Source organism: Gigantopelta aegis, chromosome 10 (assembly GCF_016097555.1).
Source record: "Gigantopelta aegis isolate Gae_Host chromosome 10, Gae_host_genome, whole genome shotgun sequence".
NCBI lineage: Eukaryota > Metazoa > Mollusca > Gastropoda > Neomphalida > Peltospiridae > Gigantopelta > Gigantopelta aegis.
Window position 1 is genome coordinate 7,565,234 of NC_054708.1, and position 24,810 is coordinate 7,590,043.

The window sequence follows — 24,810 nt, forward strand, 5'->3', positions numbered from 1 at the left end:
CCCTAGTTGAAAAGAATAGCCCATGAAGTGGCGATAGCGGGCTTCCTCTCTCAATATGTGTGGTCTGTAACCATATGACTGACGCCAGATAACCGTAAATAAAATCTGTTGAGTGCGTCATTAAATAAAACCCTTCCTTCTTGATGCAGGAGCATGGTAAGCCATTTTGATAGTGTACAGTTAGATGGATGATACCCACCGTGTGACTTGAAATATAATGCGTCACACGTCTGTGCTACAAATTACTACTGAGCTGTACAAATCACATAATCTATAAGGAATAATAATTATCAGACATTTGCATTCACTTGACATATTACACTTTATCATTTCACAATGACCTATCCAATGTAGCCTACCTGTCATGAACAGTATCCCATATATAAATATATATTAATAGACAAATCCAACGAAAAAATCTATAAAACTTTTAAAAGTTGTAATATATTATTTTATTAAGACATCGTAGTAATAGTAAAACATTAAAAAATAATAGGAATACACTTATTATGCATATGTTAAGACATTGAGTACATTACACATAGGCCCCCAAGTAACGATAATGCATCCACAACCACCCCCCACTCACAACTATTTCTGCCAAACATCCCACCCACACTGCTGACATCTTGTTGCTAGATACACGGAGTAACAAAACAAACTTGGTCATATATACATTGTGTATGTAGCTATCGTAACAATGGTACAATTTAAGTACAGTTGAAACGCGTTGACTGGAACCCCATCGATGCTCGAGAAAGTGTTTGACCCATCGGGTAGTTCGACCGAACCATTTGATCAACATCGGATATTTCCGTAACATCAGAAAGCTGAATTTGATACATATTATTTTTGGTAACTGCAAACTTTAAAATTTCATCAATGTGTTATATAGCAACATTTCTGAGTGAAAGAATTTATTTGAAATTATGCCGATTTTGTGATGCAGAAGCCCTTGACAGTATTAATTAAATATGTGGTTGCTGAAGTGATGACAGCTGATTAACTCAAACATTGTTTCATTTCAAACTGCTCTTGCAGACATGTTCAAAGTAATGCTTTATGCCAAGGCCCGTTTGTGCACCAATTGTTTGATTGGTATCACGGTTCATCTAACAGTTACCATAACACTAGCTGTACTTGAAAGATCATTACCGATAGGCGCCTAACAAACAACATAAAGAAAGGATTGCATGGCTATTGTTGTGATTCCCCGATTCATCTATAGTTCATTCCACCTAAATAATTAATCCCAAAGTTGTAATAACCAACTGCGTAAGCGCAGCAATAGTTCGTCCTTTTCTGTGGTTTCCCCATTTAATATTTGATGGATCACCAGTTCGAAGGAAATATAGCTCATAACACAGACGGGGCCGATAATTTAGTTTCGAGTGAAGGCTTATAGTCGACTCTGGACATGTTTGACCCATCAGCAGTTAATATAAGGGTTTGCCGAACAAAAAACTTGGGACTTCATTTTTGGTTCGAGCATTGCGGTGTGTTCGACCGTTTCCGAGGTCGAGCCAACGAGATTCTACTTTAATTAAATGTTTACATTAACAATTCCACGACTCACATACTAGCAGTACCTACTAATTCTCATTAAGTAAGTCATCAAGGAGAATATAGTAACCATTTTAAATGAGTGATATACTGAGATATGTACGTGAACCAGCACTGATCCGTTGTTCTGAAACCAAGGCAATTATATATCAGTCTTGTGGGGAACACTTGTACGAGTTGTAACAGGTCATCATCAATAACTCGAGTTATTTTATTCCATTCCATTGAGGTCTCACAAATGGTATGTATGAAAGACATGGTAGGGGAGTGAATTATGGAGTTATCACTCATTGCTGGCACAAGTGGTTTTCTTCTCCAATACTTGGTCATGTGTCACAATTGACATATGTCACAATTACGATGCATCAAAATTAGCATTTCACAATCACCATGTCTCACTTAACATATCACATTAAGGGTGTGTTATAATTACCAGTCAGCATATCATCTCACAATCAGCATATGTCACACTTAAAATATTCCAGTTACAAGTGTCATAGTTAACATTTCAAACTTACTATGTGTTATAGTTAACATGTCACATTGACCATGTGTCATATTTACTCTATTTTTGTACTTAGGGAGATAGTACTCGTTTCAAAGAGAAAATCATTAACTATCACATATTATTAATGTTAAGTAAATAACTTGAAAGCATTGATTATCCTCAATAATACAAAGTGGCTGGCTTTGTACATAGTGTACTGTTAAGAATAATCGATGCTTCTTCATTATTTATCCATGATATATCTGTCTGAATCAATATCAGCACAATTATTACTCGGCTGGCAGAAAAACAAATCTCATTAGTCTTGCACACATGAGCAAGGCGCCACCAGTGTGGTTAGCAGAAACAGGCAATCGGTTGATATACAATAATCTGTTAACATTCTAAATATGAGGGGTGGGAATTAGCTTAGTGGAAGAGTGCTCACCTGAGCTATGATAGGTCAGCGGATCTATTGTCCTCAGAGGTCTTAGGCTTTCCCCAATCCCAACCAGAGTCCCACATTGGTATATCAAAAAACATATTTACTGTCCTGTTTGTAGAAAAATGCATATAAAAATGTGTTCCTGCTTTATCATTAGGACTAGCCTCTATGGATTTCTTCTCTTTTTACTGACCAAATTTTAGACATTACATAGCTGTAGTTTAAAATTTGATGAGGTGTCATTAAACAAATATTCCATTCATTTTATTTCAAAATTTGATTTTTCTGCTGGCAATTTATTGTTTTGATTATGTAAGGTGACTACATACCAGTACTAAAAATAAAAGATTAAAAAAGTATACTGCTCTAGAATATACATATAAATTTGTGAAGGAAAAAACAAAAACATTACAATTTCTCAAACTAATTACAAAGTACAATGGAATTTCTCCCAGTATGTATCTGTAGTATATAATGACCATTTTTATGAAAAACCATATTTCCTTCCCCTGATGATCTGAGGTAATATGAATCTGTTTACATATTTTGATTAACGAGATGTTCATCCTATTTTTGTTTATATCAATAAACGAAGTTTGAGGAATCACATATATTTTATATTTATTCCACTTGTAAGTCATATAAATATAGCATGTATTAACAGTTTCATCTGAATATATCTAAATTTTGTTTTGCAAGAATATAATGGAATTTATAATAAAAGAATAAATGATAAAAAAGCAATTGCTTACAATTTATTATGGTGCTCATAAATGACCAAGTGAATATACTTTAAGTGCTTGTAGAAAGTAGCTAATTTTACATGTTTAAAACATAACATTTTCAATCTGTACTCATCAAACTTCAATAAAATAGTTCATTAATAGCTGAGGTATTAAAATTGGAAACATAATGAAATCAAAGATATCTTGATATGTTTATATTGAAATTCTGTTAACAATACAATTATTTGAGTTTTAACAAACTGCATCTGCTGATGTATTAAATTGAGAAACAAAAACAGAAGATATTGTATCTTTAAAATATTAATATTATGAGTACAGAAGAAAACCTCTCTAAACCAGATTGTTTACGTCGTACCATTGGTGTCTGGTTTAGAGAGGTTCTCTGTACACACATAACATTTATATTGGCACAATCGAAATTACTAGAATCATTTTATGATTTGCTATTCATTGTTATTAAAACCAAATATTACAGTAAAACCACTGAAAAAAGAAAGAGCTACATTCCATTATGAATATATAAGTAGCTAAAATGTGAATACATTATTGAGTATTGATATTAATTAATAATAGTAAATCCACAGGTTAGTTAACATGGAGCTGCTAATATCTGATAACATACGTTTACATTACAACATATATACATCTATGTGGTCATGTAAAAAAATCAAGTGATTTATTGTCATAATTAACAGTGTGATATCACAAAATAACAATTCTGAAGGATGAACGTATCACTTCAGACTAAAACAAAACATATAATTATAATTATTCATTCAAACAGACTAGCTTGAAAAGTGGCTTTTAATATCTACATTGTATTATAAAGGGACCGTCCCGAGTTTGCTGCCATTGTGAGATGTTTACGACTAACAGATCCTTTTTGATGACTAATATTACATACTAATATATCTTCCTGTTTAGAATATCCGTAGCTATATAAACAAGGTGTTTGCTGTCAACCTAATGTTTATAGTACCCCAACCCAGATTTTATCTCCCAATAATTTCGTACACATGAAAAACAAAAATCATGAATAAAATCAACCTTGGTTGATACAAACATTAGCACATAACGCAAACACATTGGAAATATAGACACTGGTATTCTAAACAAGAAAATGTATTTAATATGTAATTTTAGTCACCAAAAGGCTCTGTTAGTCAGAAACATCTCACAATGACCGCACACTCAGGACAGTCTCTTAAGGCACTTCAATGTTGGACGAACTTGAAACTTGGACAGAATTTCATGTTAGCAGATGTTTAGTCAATAACATTAAAGCATCAATCTCAAATATATTTTATACTGTTTAAGCAAAACAGACCATCCACATTAATTTCCTTACCAGTGCATATCATTTTGTTTCCATATCCTTTGGCTATATTCGTCACTCTGGGTCACATAATTAAGTGTATTCACTTTAACACACAGGAATGGGGCACTTTCCAGCTGTCATGTGTTCCAAAATACAGTGAAACCCCTCAAAACATGACCCTCTGTAAATGGGAATTCCCTCAAAACATGACCCTCTGTAAACGGGAATTCCTTCAAAACCAGACCCTCTGTAAACCAGAATTCCCTAAAAACCAGACTCTCTATAAACCGGAATTCCCTAAAATCAGACTCTGTAAACCAGAAGTCTCTGAAAATTGTCCCTTTGTAAACCAGAAATTCCCCTCATAACCAGATTGTTTCCACAGTCCCTTTTTAAATATCAGTACCGAATATAATCTTGCTAAACCAGAAACCTTTTAAAATTGGCCTGTTTACTTGGTACGGTGGGTGTCCAGTTTGGAGGGATTTCACTGCATTACAAACCTGGTCGGAGATATATTGTATAAAGACTACTTATGGTAAACGCTGAAAGCAATAAAGACTTGAGTTTACTAAAACTAATGATGTTTGTATTTTGCTTATTAAGTAAATGATATAGCATGGTGTGGTGTGGCAATATTATAGCTTTAATTCTATACCCTTTTGCTTATCATTAAAGACCAAAGAAAACCTACAAGTTATATATTGCACTACATCGATGAATGTAGGTGAAGCTTGGCTACCAAGACTGTTAGAAACACGTAACATAAGAAACCAACGTAACTAGTGACATTAAGTAACAGCAAATGACAACACAGTGTGTTTGTTAGTGACCTGTGTTTATAAAACTGTTAAAGCTTAGACACAAGACTTCAAGGCCATGACAATGACATACAAACTTCATGCATGTGACATCATCACAGATTCGAGTCTAGACTGTAAACGTTTTATAAGCACAGGTCTTGGTCCCAATGTCTAAAGCTATAATTGTACACTACTTGTGGCAAACAGCACCTGTACAGCTTAGTACAAAGTGTCAAGTGAATATGTGACTATAGCACATGCAATGCATTCTTTTTTAATCTTTCATTGATGACTTCAAAAAACAGCTGTAAAATATTTATTGTTTTGCACTGTATGGGACAGAATACTTTAAGCAAATCTGTCCTTCATGCCAGCTCAACCTTCCTTTAAATAACTAGTAAGACAGAGAAGGCACTTTTAAAAACTAAAATCATGGTAATTTTTCTTCTTTTTAACAAAGAAAGAAACACCCCCACCCTCATGCCCACCCCTGCTAATTTGAGCCCTAATGATGTCTTCAATGAGTAATTTGTGGCATAACCCTACTTAGCTGTGCATCCAGCGCCTGTGAACAAACTCACAAAGCCTTGCTGCTAACTGGTGCACCAAACACATCAAACTCTAATGGGCTGTCACCAGAGCCTGTTGTGAGCATTGTGTTTTGATGCTATAGTTCTGTGATTGGGCACAACCCCGAATACTGTCCACGCTGTGTCTGCATTTGTGTAAGGATTGTACACCACAGGCGGGGCTGAATAGCCTCGGTACACTCCTGTAGGTATCACTGGCTGGGACGGTGGCTCACGTGGGATACTTGGACTGAAAAAGAAAAAATATATAAACATGTATATATGTATTATGTACAAGAAATGGTGTATATCTGTGTGGTGTGTGTGTATACATATGAAGTCCACAGGAAAAACCTGTGATGTCACATTTTTAGTAAGGTGATATATTTTTATTTTAAAATTCACAATTCTGCAATTGTGGAATATATGTGCCTAAAAAAGCATAATTTACCAACTACTTTTAATAGCCTACCATAATTATAAGTTTTTAATTGTGTGTGTCACTGTGACCTTCACATACACGACCCGTATAATACTGACTATCTGTCTGGACATATACATATATATCATATATATGATACACTAATCAGACACTGAATTGTGGGCTTTAAAAATATATATATAACACTGTCACTGTGACCATCACATACATGCCCGTTATAATACTGACTATCTGTCTGGACATCATACATATATATCATATATATGATATACTAATCAGACACTGAATTGTGGGGTTTAAAAATATATATATAACACTGTAATAAAACAAAATGATAAATATTTTTGGATTCCATCTCATAATTTTACACTTCTGACCCAAAATCTGAGATTCACAGAATCCTGCTAAATTTGCAGCCTGGTAATTCATTTACTAGTTTATGGGTTGTTTTTCTGAATAACACATTAAAAAATTCAACACTGGTTTTGTCTAGTCTAGCTGTAGAAACAAACTGCTTTCTCCGACTGTACCTAGGTGTATTCTGTAAAACTTTAAGATGGCCGCCTCTTCCTTGATAATCCTGATGCATGTTCAGCATGTTGTAGTAGCTCTCAGGTGGATTGTCTCGAACTAGAGGAGGTAGTTTGTCTGGAAAACAAACACACGACAGTATACGTAAAAACATAGACATAATTTGGGTAAAAAATGTAACGTAAATAACTATAATAGTTGTACACTCTCTTTGTAACAGATTATAACAGTTACAACAATTTTTTTTTTTTAATTGCTGTGGGAGACAAAGTTCGAGCCCTGGAATGTCTGGTTTTAAAGGGTTATTCATTTCAGAGAGGTTCGGTTTTGTCAGGGTTCGACAAGCCTTCAGTCCTGGCTAGTGAATGTTTGGTCTGGGCTAGTGGAAATTATTAACTGTATTACTGTAATATATTGGGCTCTAGCCAAAGCTTCTGTGAGGTTTCTCAAACATTTGTCAAACACTGATTTTGTACTAATATTTAAAACGAATTTGTGAAAAATGTCTGGTTTTGAGAGGTTTCACTGTACATATGTTTAATGCTATAAAATCATGTTAATAACTATACACTATGAGCTGAATTTACAAAGCCTGTTTATGTCTTACACGCATGTAACTACATACAGTTACAATGCTTAAACACTGTACATATGTTTAATGCTATAAAATCATGTTAATAACTATACACTATGAGCTGAATTTACAAAGCCTGTTTATGTCTTACACGCATGTAACTACATACAGTTACAATGCTTAGACACCTGCATTTATGAAAAACAGGCGTCGTAAATTCGACCCCTTATGTTTAACTGATTACTGCCAATTATAAGTCTTCAAGTTCTATTGATAACACCATATTTTACTAGAAAATAAATGACAAGTTTCAAATATACTAATATCACACAAAACGGGTCAAAGAGGGTTCAGGGGGTGCAAATGACACCCATGCATGATTTTTTAAAAACAGTTATTTGCTTTGAAAAACTTAAAACATTAATGAATAAAACATTCTAGTTTACCGTATATCTTCGCCTATAAGTCAAATTTTTTTCACCCAAAAATTATTTTATAACTTGGGGGGTCGACTTATAAGAGGGTAAAAAAATTTCACCAAAAAATATTACTGTTTTGGGGATTATTTTACAAGTTTTATTGTTGAAGTATGCCATGTAGTTATACTCAAATATGTTAATTTGACACATTTATTTTTTATAACCTATTTTATTTGGCATTAGAACGGTTTTGGTTATGCGAAAAAGCGTGCGATCTCACTCACATGCCAAAGACAACAGTCCACTTGGTTAAATTAACAGTCATCACTAATAGTAAAAATGTAAACAATACTAACTACCTGTTGCCTGAGTTTATTTTGAAATCTGGTCACTGGCATTAATGGTTGTTCAAACAATGTTTTGTCGGTGATTAACTTCATGAATATTACTGAGCATTCCCTTAAAATAGACTGATCTCTGCAGTTCACTAGAGCAATAACTACATACATGTATATGTACAACACACATCATTTGGTACAAAAACAGTGTACTTCAACAGAGTTATCCTCCTTACATGTATTAATATGGCGGCAAAATGTGATACTTTCAGTTTTATCGTAGTGATCTGTTGTCAGTGTTTATAAATAAAGTTGTTGTCTGTGCACAAAACCATCTGTACAGTACCATACAGTAACAGTCAAACAGCTTTCACTCTCTACTAAGGGAATATTTCGTTTTGATGCTATGTAATAATGATAGTTTGATTGGAATAGTCTGATTATATTGCGATGTACAAAACGTGAAAACCGAAGTTTGTAAAATAATTTTCTTTTGTTCAAATATTGTACATTATTGTTCTCATGTGCTGAAAATAAGAAATATTTCAATATTTATAAGTTGTTTTTCATGGGTCGACTTATAAACGGGTCAATAAAAAAAATATCTTTTCAGGGCTTGAAATTAGGGACTCGACTTATAGCCGAGATCGACTTACAGGCGAAGATATACGGTAGTTCATTACAAAAATTAGTCAAAACATCCATGCATAAAAAATTGTGGGTTGAGAGTAAGAAGGTGCTATCTGCAATTAAAAAGTATAAAGTAAAAAGTAGAGGCAGACCTGTCAACCTTTAGTCAAGAGAAAGCAGGAGGTGCGTGTTGAAAAAGCAGGAGATTTTGTCAAAAAGCAGGAGATTTTTTAAATTCACACAATTTAACCCAAAATCGCAAGATTTAAAAAAATCATTATTACATTAAGTTATATGAATACTTTATAATGTCATATATACTTCTTAACCTTAGATCTTGGCATTAAAAAAATATATATATATATTATTTTTTTTTATTTTTTTTTAAGTTTAAATATTATTATGATTTAATACATATTTAAAAAAAAAAAAATATTTTATCCAAAAATGTTAAGTGCATGAACAAGAAAAAAAATAATTAATTAGTACATTTACGGTATTACACTTACATTCTTACAGGTTGCGTTACATTATCATTTGTGGTTAGTGTACCTAAGTACTAAAGACAAATTTATATAAATCTTATAAATTAATATTCAGTTTTTACTATAATGAGGAACGGTGGCATGGTACTTATTTAAAATCATTATAATGATGCATTAAACATTGTATTTTCATTAATCATAAGTAAAACCTCATTACGGACATCGTGTGAAATATACCGGAATTATACCCATTTCCGTGAGTAACTTTATGTCAATGTCAAACACAATTTTTTTTAATTGTACAAAAATAATTTCTTGAAGTGTACCCTTATAACCAACATTTTACCGCATAAATATACAAAATTATCATTTGTGGTTAGTGTACCTAAGTACTAAAGACAAATTTATATAAATCTTATAAAGTAATATTCAGTTTTTACTATAATGATGAACGGTGGCATGGTACTTATTTAAAATCATTATAATGATGCATTAAACATTGTATTTTCATTAATCCCAAGTAAAATCACATTACTGACAATTATGTATTCCCAAATATACCGGAATTATACCCATTTCCGTGAGTAACTTTATGTCAATGTCAAACACAATTTTTTTTAATTGTACAAAAATAATTTCTTGAAGTGTACCCTTATAACCAACATTTTACCGCATAAATATACAAAATTAACTGACACAAGTATGTTTATACAGCTAATTGGTCTTTTCGTTGTCTTGCTGTGACATGTGATTTTAACAAGCATGTGTGTATTGGTCAACTCGGGAGTCTGGCAGTTCAGATTCGTCATAGTTGCATTATGTAATCCAGTGGGAAGACATTTTACAATTCAGAGGTGTTATTAGAACTAAATTGGGTAGGTGTTTTTTTTTTATATGGCAACAATGAATGTCAATACATAGCCTGTTGAATTAGCGGCAACACGCTTCGTAGCCATTACGATGACAACAAACATTATAATAACATGTCATTTTATAAACTCCATGTGCTTTTTTAACAATATAAATAGGCTATCCCACAATTCTCACTTCAGCAAAGGTTAAACAGTCGGGACAATTCGGCCTGTTACATTCTCGGAAACCGAAAGTAGTCGACATTTTCCGAATGAGAAAAAAAGGCAGAGTTACTTCCCTTCTGTTATTTTGACAAAAGAGGATCAATTTTTTTTTTATGATTACAAAAATGTCATTTAACAGGAGAAACTGTCTCCCGCACAGGTGAAAAGGAGATTTGATCAAATACCGGGAGACTCCCGCGGAATCCGGGAGGGTTGACAGGTCTGAGTAGAGGTAGCCCCTTTTTGCTCTCAACGGATGAAACATAATTCATGCAACGTACATGTAGGTCTATAATTATGGAAACAATTTGATGCTATTTCATGTAATTAACAACAGAATATGTTACACACAGTTGAAATGGACACCAACACCCAAGTGTGTCTAGATCTGTCTCTAGTTTTAAAATCTTACCTCTGCTGTTCTGTTTCCTGAGTGTTCTGGGTAACTGCAGTGTTGGCGGTGGTGACGGTGTAGCACCATGGCGACTGTACCGATTGTAAACTGCATCAGCTGTCTGCTGGTCGTATCCATTAGGGACACTTTATTATTGGAGAAAAAAACCCCATTAAAACTAAGGTTAAAGTTTAATTACAACAAATTAAATTATTTACATTCTATAGTCTGCTAAAATATGTTAAATTTATTATAAAATATAATATACCAAAAAAGTATATAACAATCCAATACAGTACTTAATTTTGTTTTTCATATCCCATCTAATACAGTACTTTTGTTTGTCATATCCCAGTCCAATACAGTACTTACTTTGGTTTGTCACATCCCAGTCCAAAAAAGTATTTACTTTTGTGTCATATCCCAGTCCAATATAGTACTTACTTCTGTTTGTCATATCCCAGTTGACAACAGTATTTTTGTTGGTCATATCCCATCCAATACAGTACTTTTGTTTGTCACATCCCAGTCCAATACAGTACTTACTTTTGTTTGTCATATCCCAGTCCAATACAGTATTTTTGTTTGTCATATCCCAGTCTAATACAGTACTTTTGTTTGTCATATCCCAGTCCAGTATAGTACTTACTTTTGTTTGTCACATCCCAGTCCAATACAGTACTTAATTTTGTTTGTCATATCCCATTCAATACAGTATTTTTGGTTGTCATATGCCAGTCCAATACAGTACTTTTGTTTGTCGTATCCCAGTCCAATACAGTACTTTTGTTTGTTATATCCCAGTCCAATACAGTACTTACTTTTGTTTGTCACATCCAGTCCAATACAGTACTTACTTTTGTTTGTCACATCCCAGTCCAATACAGTATTTACTTTTGTGTCATATCCCAATGCAATACAGTACTTACTTCTGTTTGTCATATCCCAGTCCCGTTGTTTTCTGTGCAAGCATGGTGGGTACTGGTGATATCATCAAGTTCTTTATTGCATTATCCTACAAAAAAGAGAGTAAATATATTGCAAAAACTCAACTAATGAGGCACAATATGTGTAGTTTGCTGATAATATGTTTGTAAAGTTCTCCAAAATAATGTAGATATAGAGCATAATACATGAGTGGCCGTTAGATACCATTTATCTCACGAGTTGTTTTAAAATGTATCAAACAAGCAAAAGCGAGTTTGATACATTTTTAAACGAGCTGTGAGATAAATGGTATCTAACGGCCATGAATGTATGCATTAACAAGTATGTAAAGTCATAAATAACACATGGTGTTCTCACCAATGGGTGTGTAACAAATTATGTCAATCACTAAATACAATACACACATTTAGAATAAATTAAATCTGGAAGTAAACGCAATCAATTCTTACATGCATAATTTATGTATGTATCTATTTCAACAATAGATATTTTATGTCTAAAACCTATTATGTAAAAACATAAATGTTGCTATTCTTGATCTAATAGTATTTTATTTAAGATAAGGTATGCAATATAATGAAATTAGTAACAATGATGACTGTTCAAATATTTTGAATAATGAAGGAAAGGATTATTAGCTTAATGCTAACTCAGCACATTTTACATGTACACCTAATATATACATGTATTGTTAATTCAATACTTGGTTGGGAGGAAACCCACTGTATCCTCATAGAACACTTTTATATCTACTTCACCACAGACAGGATACCACCAATCGTGATGTGCCAGTCATAGTGTACTAGTTGGATGGGAAAACATTAGCGTCCACTGGTAGTTGATCCTAAGACCTACCGCTCCTCAAGAGAGCACTCTGCCACTCAGCTATCTCCCAGCCCTGAATAACAAGGGACAAGCCATGGCAAACACACCTCATCCCGATACCCATCAATTACACTGATAGATCTGTTCCTAGATAAAGGACGGCTTGGTTTCCCAGCGGACTGATGAATCACGTTCCCTGATAACGGACGGCTCAGTTTCCCTGATGACTGAGAGCCATTCTTAGAATAGCCAGGAACATACGACGTCTTCGAGCTGTATGGATCTACCAATTATACACAAATAAATACCAGTATTACAAATGCTGCAAATACATAGAAATGCTTTCATTTTTAAATGTACTATATTTAATACATGTAATTAACTAATTAAAAAACAAAGCAAACATCTATGCTGAATCTAGCCACCATTAAAGGAAGTGAAAACAAAATTGATGAATCTGTCTTTAAGACTTATAGTTACAGATTATTTTCATTTCTTCTATACATTGGATCTTAGATAAGAAGTAAAAGAATTATTGATGACTCTGTCTTTAAGACTTCCATTTCCAGATTACCTTCATTTGTCCTGTACATTGGAGGCTTGCCTGAAGCATTCTGGTTATTGTTCATGCCTGAAACAACATAACAATACAAGTTAATATTGCCTTGTTAGTGTAGGGAATGTTTTGTTCTACATCATGTCACCATTAGCTACGCAAGTTTCAGAGATTATTATGCAATTCTTAAACATTAAATAGTAGTTGCAAATCAATTTTTAATTGTTGCTATTCAATTATGGGTTTTTTAAAGTTCCCTGTATAATAGGAAAATATTTCACACAAAAGAAAAGCAGGCAAACAAAGAATCTGACATGATATTTCAAAGAGTTTCATAAATAGGTATAACTTGTCAGACTGTTCTCAATTCTTGCAACATTTTCAAACCTGCATGTGGATGGAATGAATGAATAAATGAATGTTTAATGAAACTCCAGCACAAAAATTCCCATCGGCTAATGGGTGCATATGGACAAAGTCTGACAAATGATTAGCAACACACTCACCTAGTTTCTGTGAGAAGAATCCATCATACACAACAAAATTGTTCATCTGTGGTATTTCCGTTCTCAGGTTGTAGTGCTTGGCGAGGAAGGATAAAAACTTGTGAGATGGTTTGTCAACAGCAAGATGCAGTGGGTTTACATTCCTGTCCTGATAACAATATAAAATTTAAAAAAAGTAAAACACCTAAGTAGATTGATTGAAACATTTTATAGTAATGTATATGAGATGGTTTGTCAACAGCGAGATGCAGCGGGTTTACATTCTTGTCCTGATAACAATATATAATAAAGAAAAAGTAAAACATCAAGTAGACTTGATTTAAACATTTTATAGTATATAAGATGGTTTGTCAACAGCGAGATGCAGTGGGTTTACATTCCTGTCCTAATAACAATATAAAATAAAGAAAAAGTAAAACACCAAAGTAGATTGATTGAAACATTTTATAGCATATATAATACAAAAGGATTGGGTAGACGTTCTCCAGCTTACAGGGCCTTCTCCTAACCAAAGCAGATGTGACACTTGATCTGCAGCGTGAGAGAAGATGACGTTGCTTGTTAAAATGGTACACTGTTTTTATTAACAGCAAAGGGCACATATTAAAGCCGCACACCCTAGTTCCATCCAGCGAAAATAAATTATAATTTGGTTAATCTACAAACCTGTAACACACAAAGATCACGTTTTTATCAAATGGAGTGAAAAAGCAGGTTTTATATCAATAAATACCATGGGAATCCCCATGTCCCAATTGCTTGAAATAATTTTGAAAGTTAGTATTCTGATGTCACCGGTAGATGTCGCTCGAAGCACAACAATGCCTACGTCACGACAAATTTCACAGACTTGGGGGTGCGTTCGTTTCACCTCTCCTGGACATGTTCCAACTGTTCTGTCCTGGTTGTATCCCCTCTTCAGATATCGTAAGACTATTATTGGTTTTAAGGGTTTGTAACATTTTGTATTGAGACACTTACTTGTCTGAACTTTATTGTTACTGAAAATGTTCACGAACTGTGAAGAAAAATCTCACAAATGAACAACAAATCGGATGTTGATTGCGCGAACCGTGCACGAGAAAACAAACCGAACCAAAATGATAACGGTCACGTGATATACCAACGTCTAAAACATTGAAATGGAAATATCCCCTCTAAAAATAGATTGGACCTCGCTTGCTTAACGGTTTTTTCTCGACAACACGTCTTGTGAAAAAATGCAAAAAATGCATTTCGTGGTTTTACAAATATCACGATTACCAAAAAGCACTTCAAGTGAATGGAAATGTGTATTCTAAATAATAAAATGTAAGTAAAGTGCAATTTTATTTGTGAAAAATGGGGTTTAATAGCGAAAAACAACGCCGTAATGGTTAACAAATAAACGTAACTAGGGTGTGTCCCTTTAAGAAGTAACATCAGTCATGCCTTTAAAATATTTCCCATTAAATAAAGTCTGGAGTACAGTGTTAACCTAAACCAAATTCAATGGAGACTGACGATATGTACAGGTATGTACAGAGTGCTGGTATAAACATATTCACCCAAGCTATTGTCACTAGATGAAACTTTGAAAATGTGAAAACAGAAATCTGGATTACACAGATGCTGGTTTGGACAGAGTTCTCTGTATTTACAAATACACAGAAACTAATCCACTTTCAAAGTAATACACCAAACTTCATTGAAAACACACCACATAATTTTCAGTTGTTATTGCTATAAAACACACAATAAGTTAATGTATTATTTTTTCTTCTCAGATTGGTGCATTTTCTGTGTTCCTATAATTTCATATAAACTACATTCAAGAAGACCAATCTTCTAACACAAACTCAAAGTACTGCCTTCATATATCATAGAGAATACAATTTCATTGATGTTTAAAAAGGAGTTTCAGTTTGTTTTGTTTAACAACACCCATGGTGCACATTGATTAATTAATCATTGGCTAATTGGCTAAACATTTGGTAATTCTGACACGTAGTCATCAGAGGAAATCCGCTACAATTTTCCAAATGAAGCAAGGGATCTTTTATATGCACCATTCCACAGACAGGATAGCACATATCACAGCCTTTGATATACCAGTCGGGGTGCATTGGCTGGAACAAGAAATAGCCCAATGGGCCCACTAACGCGAATCGATTAAGTGAGCACTTTACCACTGGGCTACTCCCCCCCCTCCCTCCCCCAATGATGTTCATGTATATTGTTACATACATCTAGACAAATAAACAGAAATTTAACATTAACTACATAAAAGTGAACTGACCTTTAACATAAACTCAAAGAGTTGTTTTCCACACCCCATTCTCTGCCGCGATTCATGGACGTAGAAATCAAGAACACAATGAGGCTGCATTTCATGCTGGACACCATTTTTATCATACACAAACAGTTTCTTGTGACCCACTTTTAGAATGCCAATCACTGCACCCTTACCACTAGATAAACAACAAAACAGTTAATCAGCATACACGGTCTGGATTGATCAAAACATTTATAGAAACGCTACACTATCATATGAGTTAATAAATCACCTTACGAAAACAAAGATTAATTGGCAGTAATAAATTTCCATCTGTTAGTCCAACTTTTAAATAATATACACAAGAAACTTTATACATAAAAGTTAAAGTTAAAGTTTGTTTTGTTTAATGCCACCACTAGAGCACACTGATTTATTAATCATCAGCTATTGGATATCAAATATTTTGTTATTTTGACAGTCTTAGAGAGGAAGCCTGCTACATTATTCCATTAGTAGCAAGGGATTTTTTACATGCACCATCCCACAGTCACAATAGCACATACCACAGCCTTTGATATACCAGTTGTGGTTCACTGGCTGCACGAGACTTTATACATAAAGAAAGAAAGAAAGAAATGTTTTATTTAACGATGCACTCAACACATTTTATTTACAGTTATATGGCGTCAGACATATGGTTAAGGACCACACAGAGTTTGAGAGAAAACCCGCTGTCACCACAACATGGGCTACTCTTTCCGATTAGCAGCAAGGGATCTTTTATTTGCACTTCCCACAGGCAGGATAGCACAAACTATGGCCTTTGTTGAACCAGTTATGGATCACTGGTCAGTGCAAGTGGTTTACACCTACTCATTGAGCCTTGCGGAGCACTCACTCAGGGTTTGGAGTTGGTATCTGGATTAAAAATCCCATGCCTCGACTGGGATCCAAACCCAGTACCTACCAGCCTGTAGACCGATGGCCTAACCACGATGCCACCAAGGCCGGTCTTATACATAAAGGGGATGGGATCTAAATGTACAGGTATCTCCATCAGTAGAACATGGCTGTTAACAAAAGTAAAATGTTGTGACTGAAATTTCAAGGTACAGGGCATTGTCCTGGTTGTGGGTTTAGATGGCGGATGTCAGTGCCATGATTATATCACCATTCAAAATGGTAGTGTTTTACATGACAATTGTAGTCCACTTTAAACATGTATTTCTCCCAACCCAAACCCTTTTATTTTTGACAAAAACATTAATTGATGGGTCCTGCAGTGAACCTATATTAATAAAAATAGTCCTATTAGGCTGACATTTGCTGGGGTTTGCTATGGAAATTTTTTTTAAAGTTTGCATTATTACTTGATATTATTTATTTAGGCTTGACCGCCAGCTAATGGACGGCAAATCAAATATTCAAATACATTTACATTGGGTTGCCGTAGTCTTATTGCAAATTCATTATGGTCGTTAAAAAATGGGGTAAAAGCCAATGTCTGATACTGCATTACGCTAACGTTGAATAGTCCTTTGTTGATCTTTGTGTCCATTTAACAAATATGTAACGCAAAATCTTGCAGTTTTAATACCCCTCTCGCTCGTGTAACGTTTTGTGACCATGTCATATTTTACTTTGGGGTCTTTAGTAATATATATATGTTAAAATAAAACAGCAATGACTGGTTGCATACTTTATTAATTAACATTACGTTGTACAATAACCCCCCCCCCCCCCCCCCATTACGTTTTGTGACACATCCCATAATTCCTACTCTCCTTAGTGCACGTTGAGTAGTTCTCGAATGACCCCATTATTCAATCGTAAATAATAAAGAAGTAACATACCACTGGTCGGTAAATGTTAATTTTTCACCGGATCAATTTTATTAAGTCTCAATATCTATAATACGCAATCTAATAATCTCCCAGCAGAACTATTACATTGTAACAGTGTTCAAACTCGCACGTGCTGTTCGTCACATGGTGTGACATCGGGTATGGCCATTACTTCAAAGGGAGTGAGTAGCACATTTAAATTAGAGGGTTTTTTCACTTAATTTACAACTACTGTAGTAACGGGGTTTTTTTTAGGGGGTTTAATTACAAAAACCGTACCAAACATGATTTTAATTTTTTTTAAATAATAATAATAAAATATCTGGGGGAAAAAGTACGAAACATATGTACACACCTTTTTACAAAATAAGATCGTCTGCTTAAAATAGCACAGCAAATGGTAGTGCAGGATGAACATTAAGTCAATACTTTTACTTTCTACATCCGTAAATAGCGGATTGGATAGATAGATAGATAACAATTTAATGTGCCCATATACCACTAGGGTTGGACGTGTTGCGATACATCCCAAATATGTGTTAACGCAAATGGATGATTAAAACAAAAAGTTATATTCTTCTACCAAAAATATATTATATCAGACAATGTAGGCATTATTACTAAAAACTACGATACAACAGACTGTATCAAAACAGGATACACCTAATTTGCATATCTAGGTCAGAGTTGTTCGTCACGTGTTCATAATCGATCGGAAAACCAATGTCGATGTAATTAGCTAAATTTGTAAACATTTTTATGAGTTCAAGTGTCCACGATAAGAGCAACTTTGGGAATCTTTATTGGGAAACTGTTGGGTTGAAGGGTCTAATTGGGGAAAAGTTTGATATTGGATTGGGAATTTACGTTAGGGTAATGGGGCCGTTCACCGGCCCCAAAATGTATAGTAGTTTATACCCTGGGATGGGTCCCTAAAGGGGGTCAGTGGGGCGAAGAAAACATCCGAAGCGATCGGGTTGACATTATGGAAACCGAAAACGGTCGAAGTGATTTTCATTTTGAAAAAAAAAAAAAAAAAACCTGACTGAAAAAATAATTTCAACAATTTCTCTGACGACGGAAATCCGTCTCACGACGGACAGTTAACAGCCATGGTAGAAAGAAAGAAAAGAAAGAAATGTTTTATTTATCGACGCACTCAACACATTTTATTTACAGTTATATGGTGTCAGACATATGGTTACGGACCACACAGATATTGAGAGAGGAAACCCGCTGTTGCCACTTCATAGGCTACTCTTTTCGATTAGCATCAAGGCATCTTTTATATGCACCATTCCATAGACAGGGTAGTACATACCACAGCCTTTGATAAACCAGTCGTGGTGCACTGGATGGAACGAGAAATAGCTCAATGGGCCCACTGATGGGGATCGATCCCACATTGAGTGAGCGCTGTATCACTGAGCTACATCCCCCCCCCCCCCCCCCGTCAGTACAGTGATTGCCTGATGTCGTCGACTCTAATCCCCTCAGTTGACCCATTCTCCAATTTGTTTTCCCATCATAACCAGAGTCCCATGACTGGTAAAACAAAGACTGTCGTATGTGCTGTCCGTTTATGGAAAAATGCATATAGCCCTTGATGCTAATGGACAAATGTAGTGGGTTTCCTCTGATGACTATGTGTCAGAATAACCAAATGTCTGATATCCAGTAGCCGAAGATTAATTAATCAAAGTGATCTAGTGGTGTTGTTATTAACTTCACAGAAGAGTAAATGCACGTTTCACAGAAACAAAACTTCCCTTGAGAATGGGAAAAATAAATTAATAAACTTGTATTTTGTTATTTATACATTTTTATTTTCACATTTTTAACATTATAGTATCATTAACAAATTTTATTTTATAAAACGTGACCGATGAGAAATTATAACTAAATTTAATTATATTACATATTGTGTTAAAATTGCCTGTTGGTGCTAAATGAAAATTATACTGTATGGGCCGAAGTTCTGTAGCCTGTTTATTTTAAATGCAGGTGTTTAAGCTTTGTAAAAGAGGCTTTGTAAATTTGGCCCTATACATACATGTACAAGTATATCAAGATGAAACTCACTTGTTAGCACCTGCATCCTTCATGATGTACAGAAGATGTTCCGATAGTTCTAGCTTGCGGCCTCCAGTAATAATAGTGTACAGACCTTGTGCCTTAACAAATATAACTTAAAATCATAAAACCATACAAATTATTGTGGATTACTTTGTTGAAATGAAAAAAGAGTAAGTTACATAGATCTATCTCTTGTTAAATCTTCTATAAATTTGAGAATGATATAAAAGTGAGAAAGCAATGATGTACTTTCTATGTTGACCAGCTAATATTTCAATTGTATAATGATTCCCATCTGTTAATATAAAGAGAAATAAATATTGTTTAAATCAGAAAGCAATGATGTCTAAGAGATTAAATACAAATGTACAAACCGTTGTACTGAATATTACAGAACTGTCTAACCAAGTAACACATTCTGGAGATATTAGAATTAAACTGTTTTCTTTCAAATGATAAAAAACACAGAAACTGAAGTGGAATATTTGACATAAATTTGCATTCCATTACCAAATTACTTCATTTGCTAAAACAACTAGTAGGTGCACATATAATATTATTTAAAAAAGTAGAAATATGGAAACAACTTTTTGAATAAATAAATAAATGATGATAATTTTACTGTTTTATAATTGGGACAAACATTTTAAAAATAAATATTTAACATTTATACCTTTGATGATGCTTCGCCCATTTTGTCAATGACAAGGAGTAAATTTCTTCTTAGTTCACGCATAATACTGAAATAGAAATTGAGGAGAGAAAAATACTAGAATTAGGAAAGAATGGCATGTCATCAAATTAACAAATTAACAAATCAATTTTTATCATACAACTGATATCATTGCATGTGAATGGGGTGAGGGATAGGATATGAATATAAAATTAGTTCTCAAATATGTTCTGTTCAAGCAGGATAAGAGATTAACAGAAATATATCAAACCCATGAACTACTATGTATAATTATGCCTGGCACTGTGTGTGGATGCTGTCAAGACAGATGTAACGCAGTGCTGGCTAGGCTAACGTGCAATACATGCAGGTTCAATTCCTTTATGGCTAATGGTAACCCACTATATCATGTATCAGAAAAACACTTTAAATCTTTGTTGTACTTAATTCCAAGCTTGGTGTAAAACAAAGTCTTTTAGAAATAACACAATGTAAACATTTTATGAAACTGACATTGTTATAAACACTTGTTGGTTCATATCGATTGTAAAATGAACATGTAAAACATTATTTCATGAATCATCATATCAATGATACATTAAACTGTGTGTGCACAGAAACCCACCACAATATTTTTGTGTAAACAAGCCATGGTAGGTGCTGTCCGCTCTGCTTGAAAGTGCATATATTATATAAAGATCACTTGCTGTTAATGGAAAACATTAGTGGGATTTCTCTGAAGACAGAGTATAAGAATTATCAAATGAATGACATCCATTTGTTGATCAACAAACGATCGCAGACCTTGCCTTTTAAGGTGCGCGGGTGCGATCGTGCTCGTACAGCACACGTAATTTCAATCTGACAAGTGTGAAAAATAATGCATGTTACACTTAGCAAACAGCACATGTAAAATAATTTTGTATATTGATTGCCATTATTTACCTTATGTAGCTGACAGAAAGATCTGTTTAATAATACCAGAAAAAAAAAGTTACGAGAATGGTAGCATCCATGCACGATTTTAAAATATGACTGGTATTTATCTTTGCTATACAAATCCGAAAACACAGGTTTAATAGAAATCTTCGAAGATGTACCAATCCGATCAAAACTTCTTTGCCTATTTAATTTATTATTAATTAGAAACAGTCCATTTTTATAAGGTAATAGATCACAGCGTGTGATAATGATAACTCATTTATACTGTTCATATAGTTATGACAAAATGACAAAAGGGATTGAATTAAATAGCGGCTTCTGTAGCCTACACAAATGAACTCGTTACAGAAATCAGCGAAGTCAGTAAAATTGTCTCGATTAGTTCATAACTGTTAGCCTACAAAGCTTAATTAAAGGAAGGGACAATTAAGGCATTTGGCCTGGTAACAGTGGTATGCATATTCAACAATATATAATCGACATTATTGCTTAATATCAACAAGTATAATCGTATAGTTAATTAATAAAACGGCTAAATGTGACGGCTATTATATATATCGGGCGCAGCCATTTTGTACCATCTCAGTGAGTACAACCTCTGGCGAGCTGGTGGTTACGTAATACTTAACGCATAACGTCAGGAATGAGCCTTAGAACTAGAGAAACACAATCTACCTGGTTTTTGCGGGATGATAAATAGTCATACATTGCAATGTTCTGTAATAAAACACATCCCAGTAAGCCAGCAATAAGTATATCCAGCACTATATATATTATTTTTCAATACAAAATAAAACACCATTGTCAAAGTGGCTACACAACAAGTTGAAATAATTAACAATGTTTTGTCCATGCATTAACCTACGTACTGAAATGCTACACGGAGTGTTTTCTTAGTTAATTGGTCTATGCTGTTAGTTGCTTCTACCTGTGATTCCTGATTGGCAGGTGTGTATTTGATTGGTAAACAGACGAGACAAGTAATTGTTGCTGTCTAGACACAAAAATACATACCGGTATTGTGGAATATTACCTGTCGCCCATAAAATGGTAATGGACATGGTTTATTACTGTAAATAGTTCTGTAAAACTATTGATTAAGTATACTTTTCCATCTAAAACCACAGAACCGACCAATTACATACATGTAGTTCCAAAGAAAAGAAAATTATACCTTGGGTATCGTGGGTTGTCGTTTTTGCTCCAACGTAGCATATCAATAGGCCTAATAGTGTACATTTTTCCTTTGGATTATTTAACAGAGAAAACTACTATAACCCCATTTTGTTCCGTTAATGCAACTTGAAATATATTTAGTTAAATAGTTTATTATACTATTACGTCATTTATGCTGTTTTACAAGTCAGGTTGATCAAAGAGAAGCACCTTGTCGAAAATTACTGCTTTTGTTTACACACTACATACAGGAGATGGCCAGGAGCTGACATCACTTTGCCCCAAGCTATCCCACTGGATGTCACAAAAACAAAACAAAATGGCTGCCCCCAGTTAGCAGAAATAATCGTGGTTTTTTATTAACTCTAAAATTACGCGTTTTTCATTTGCAAAAGTGTCAGTATGTGTTGGTGGTCCGGGTATGCATCTTTCCAACACATAAGGCTCTTGTTTGAGTTGACCCTACTTTTAAGGTCCCGAAAATGAAAATCGTTTCATTTTATACTTCTTCTTTTTTTAAAAAAGCAATGAAATTTAGACGGAATAATAAAAAGAAGAAAAAGAAATGATAATAGGTATGTATGAATAAGCCTAGGTATTGTTTACGTCTATTATTTTTCTTTTTATCTTTAAAAAAAAATCCAATAAAACTTCATTTAAATATTTGTATTTCAGCCAGAGGTTTATGAATGTGCATGTTATTTATATATGTATATATGTACACACTATAGTAAAAGTAATCAATTATCATTGCCGATTATTTAATTTTTGTTTCGTTTGTTAGAAAGTCACAGACCATGTGACTAGAACATGATTTGATGCGCAGTACTCTGTGGCATATTGGCCAATCATAGCTATCAGGGTCAGATTATTTTTACTCTTGGAATTCTGCACACACATGCTGGTCTACTTGACAACTTATTACGTACTGATGATGGTGTTTAAAATTATGGGGGTTTTATTATCTTTATTATGGCATCCAACGTTTGGAATAAAATCCTTTGTAATGACAGATTTTGTCAGAGTTTGTATATTTTTTTATGAACAACATTGGGGCTGTTCTAGATCAATGACGTAACGCTGTCAGAGCCGTTCATAACCTGTAGCAGTAGGTCAAATGACGTATTACAAAATGTTGAGGGAAGGACACTGGTTACGTAATTGTTGAATTAAAAATGCCAAGTGAATGTCAATGTCCCAACCAACACTATCATTTAAAGTAAATGTAGGCCTACATTTCACGAGTTATTTAAAACAATGTTTTAATAATACGAGTCGGTAGTGCACACCTGAGATGCTTGGGTCATAGTTCATGAACCACCACCTCTGAACCAGTGGGTTTTTCCCATCCCAACTATCCTAATCATGTTCATTGTGCATAATAATAAAATTCAAAACAAGTTGATTCCTATATGTTTAGCTGCACATTCATCAAACCATCTAACATTGAAAAGGTATATATATAATTGTGTGCATCAAATTATCTGAATAGTACATATTGTAATTTAAAAATCAAATTGTCTGCATCAGTGTTTACAATACATGCCATAATTATATTTCTATAGTACTACTCCTGAAACGGTTTTATAAATTATAACTCCATTCTTGAAAGGGAAAAGAAGTCAGACTACACTAATGAACCAAAACATAAGATTAGAAGAAAACATTATTTGTTTATTGCTTAATTTTTGCAACATATGTCTCTGCATTTACATGTACCAATTACTTCATAAATTAATAATCAATATGCTTGGTTTTCACTCGCCTTAGCATTTTGATGAGTGCGATTTTTCACTAGTCTAAGAGTTTTGAGGTGTGCGATTTTTCACTCGCCTTTGTTTTTCAAAAGCCAAGTACTGCGATCGTACTCTATCGGTATTAATAGTGACAGTGTTATTAAATGATTAACAATTTTCAAGTTCAATCTTATATTATCTTAGTATTTTACGGTCTTACCTGTTATTTGGGTGTCTTTGGGGCATTACGCGGTTATCAAGTTTTGAAATGACATCTCCCAACAGAAGATTTATATTAAAATCGAATTCCATTTTTGAAAATATTGCCAAAAACGTCTTAATCTGATCAATACTATCTGCAAATCACTATGGATAGCTGCCTTAGTTGTCTTTCTAACAAACTTTCTTGGTATGTCGCCATGTTTACTTCTCCAAGCAAACATGCCAGATT

General features: G+C 34.0%; 1 protein-coding gene across 1 annotated transcript; it reads right to left on the bottom strand.

Annotated features, from left to right (window-relative positions):
• Positions 1-433: 433 nt before the first annotated feature.
• LOC121383091 (alpha-tubulin N-acetyltransferase-like) lies at positions 434-24,779 on the bottom strand. Its single transcript, XM_041512866.1, has 11 exons — positions 24,580-24,779; positions 20,506-20,572; positions 19,839-19,930; positions 15,934-16,105; positions 13,656-13,803; positions 13,168-13,224; positions 12,701-12,876; positions 11,750-11,835; positions 10,839-10,966; positions 6,904-7,021; positions 434-6,181 (listed from the first exon to the last, which is right to left on the bottom strand). Exons 1-11 carry the CDS (start codon positions 24,669-24,671, stop codon positions 5,995-5,997), a joined length of 1,323 nt encoding a protein of 440 aa, XP_041368800.1. The 5' UTR covers positions 24,672-24,779; the 3' UTR covers positions 434-5,994.
• Between the last annotated feature and the right edge of the window lie 31 nt (positions 24,780-24,810).

Coding starts and splice junctions, on each gene's coding strand:
- LOC121383091 (XM_041512866.1), bottom strand. CDS start 24,671: ATGGAATTCGATTTTAATATAAATCTTCTGTTGGGAGATGTCATTTCA. Junction 13,225..13,655: donor ATTCTTCTCACAGAAACTAG/GTGAGTGTGTTG, acceptor ATGTTGTTTCAG/GCATGAACAATAACCAGAAT. Junction 12,877..13,167: donor AATGTACAGGACAAATGAAG/GTAATCTGGAAA, acceptor TATAATTGGTAG/ATCCATACAGCTCGAAGACG.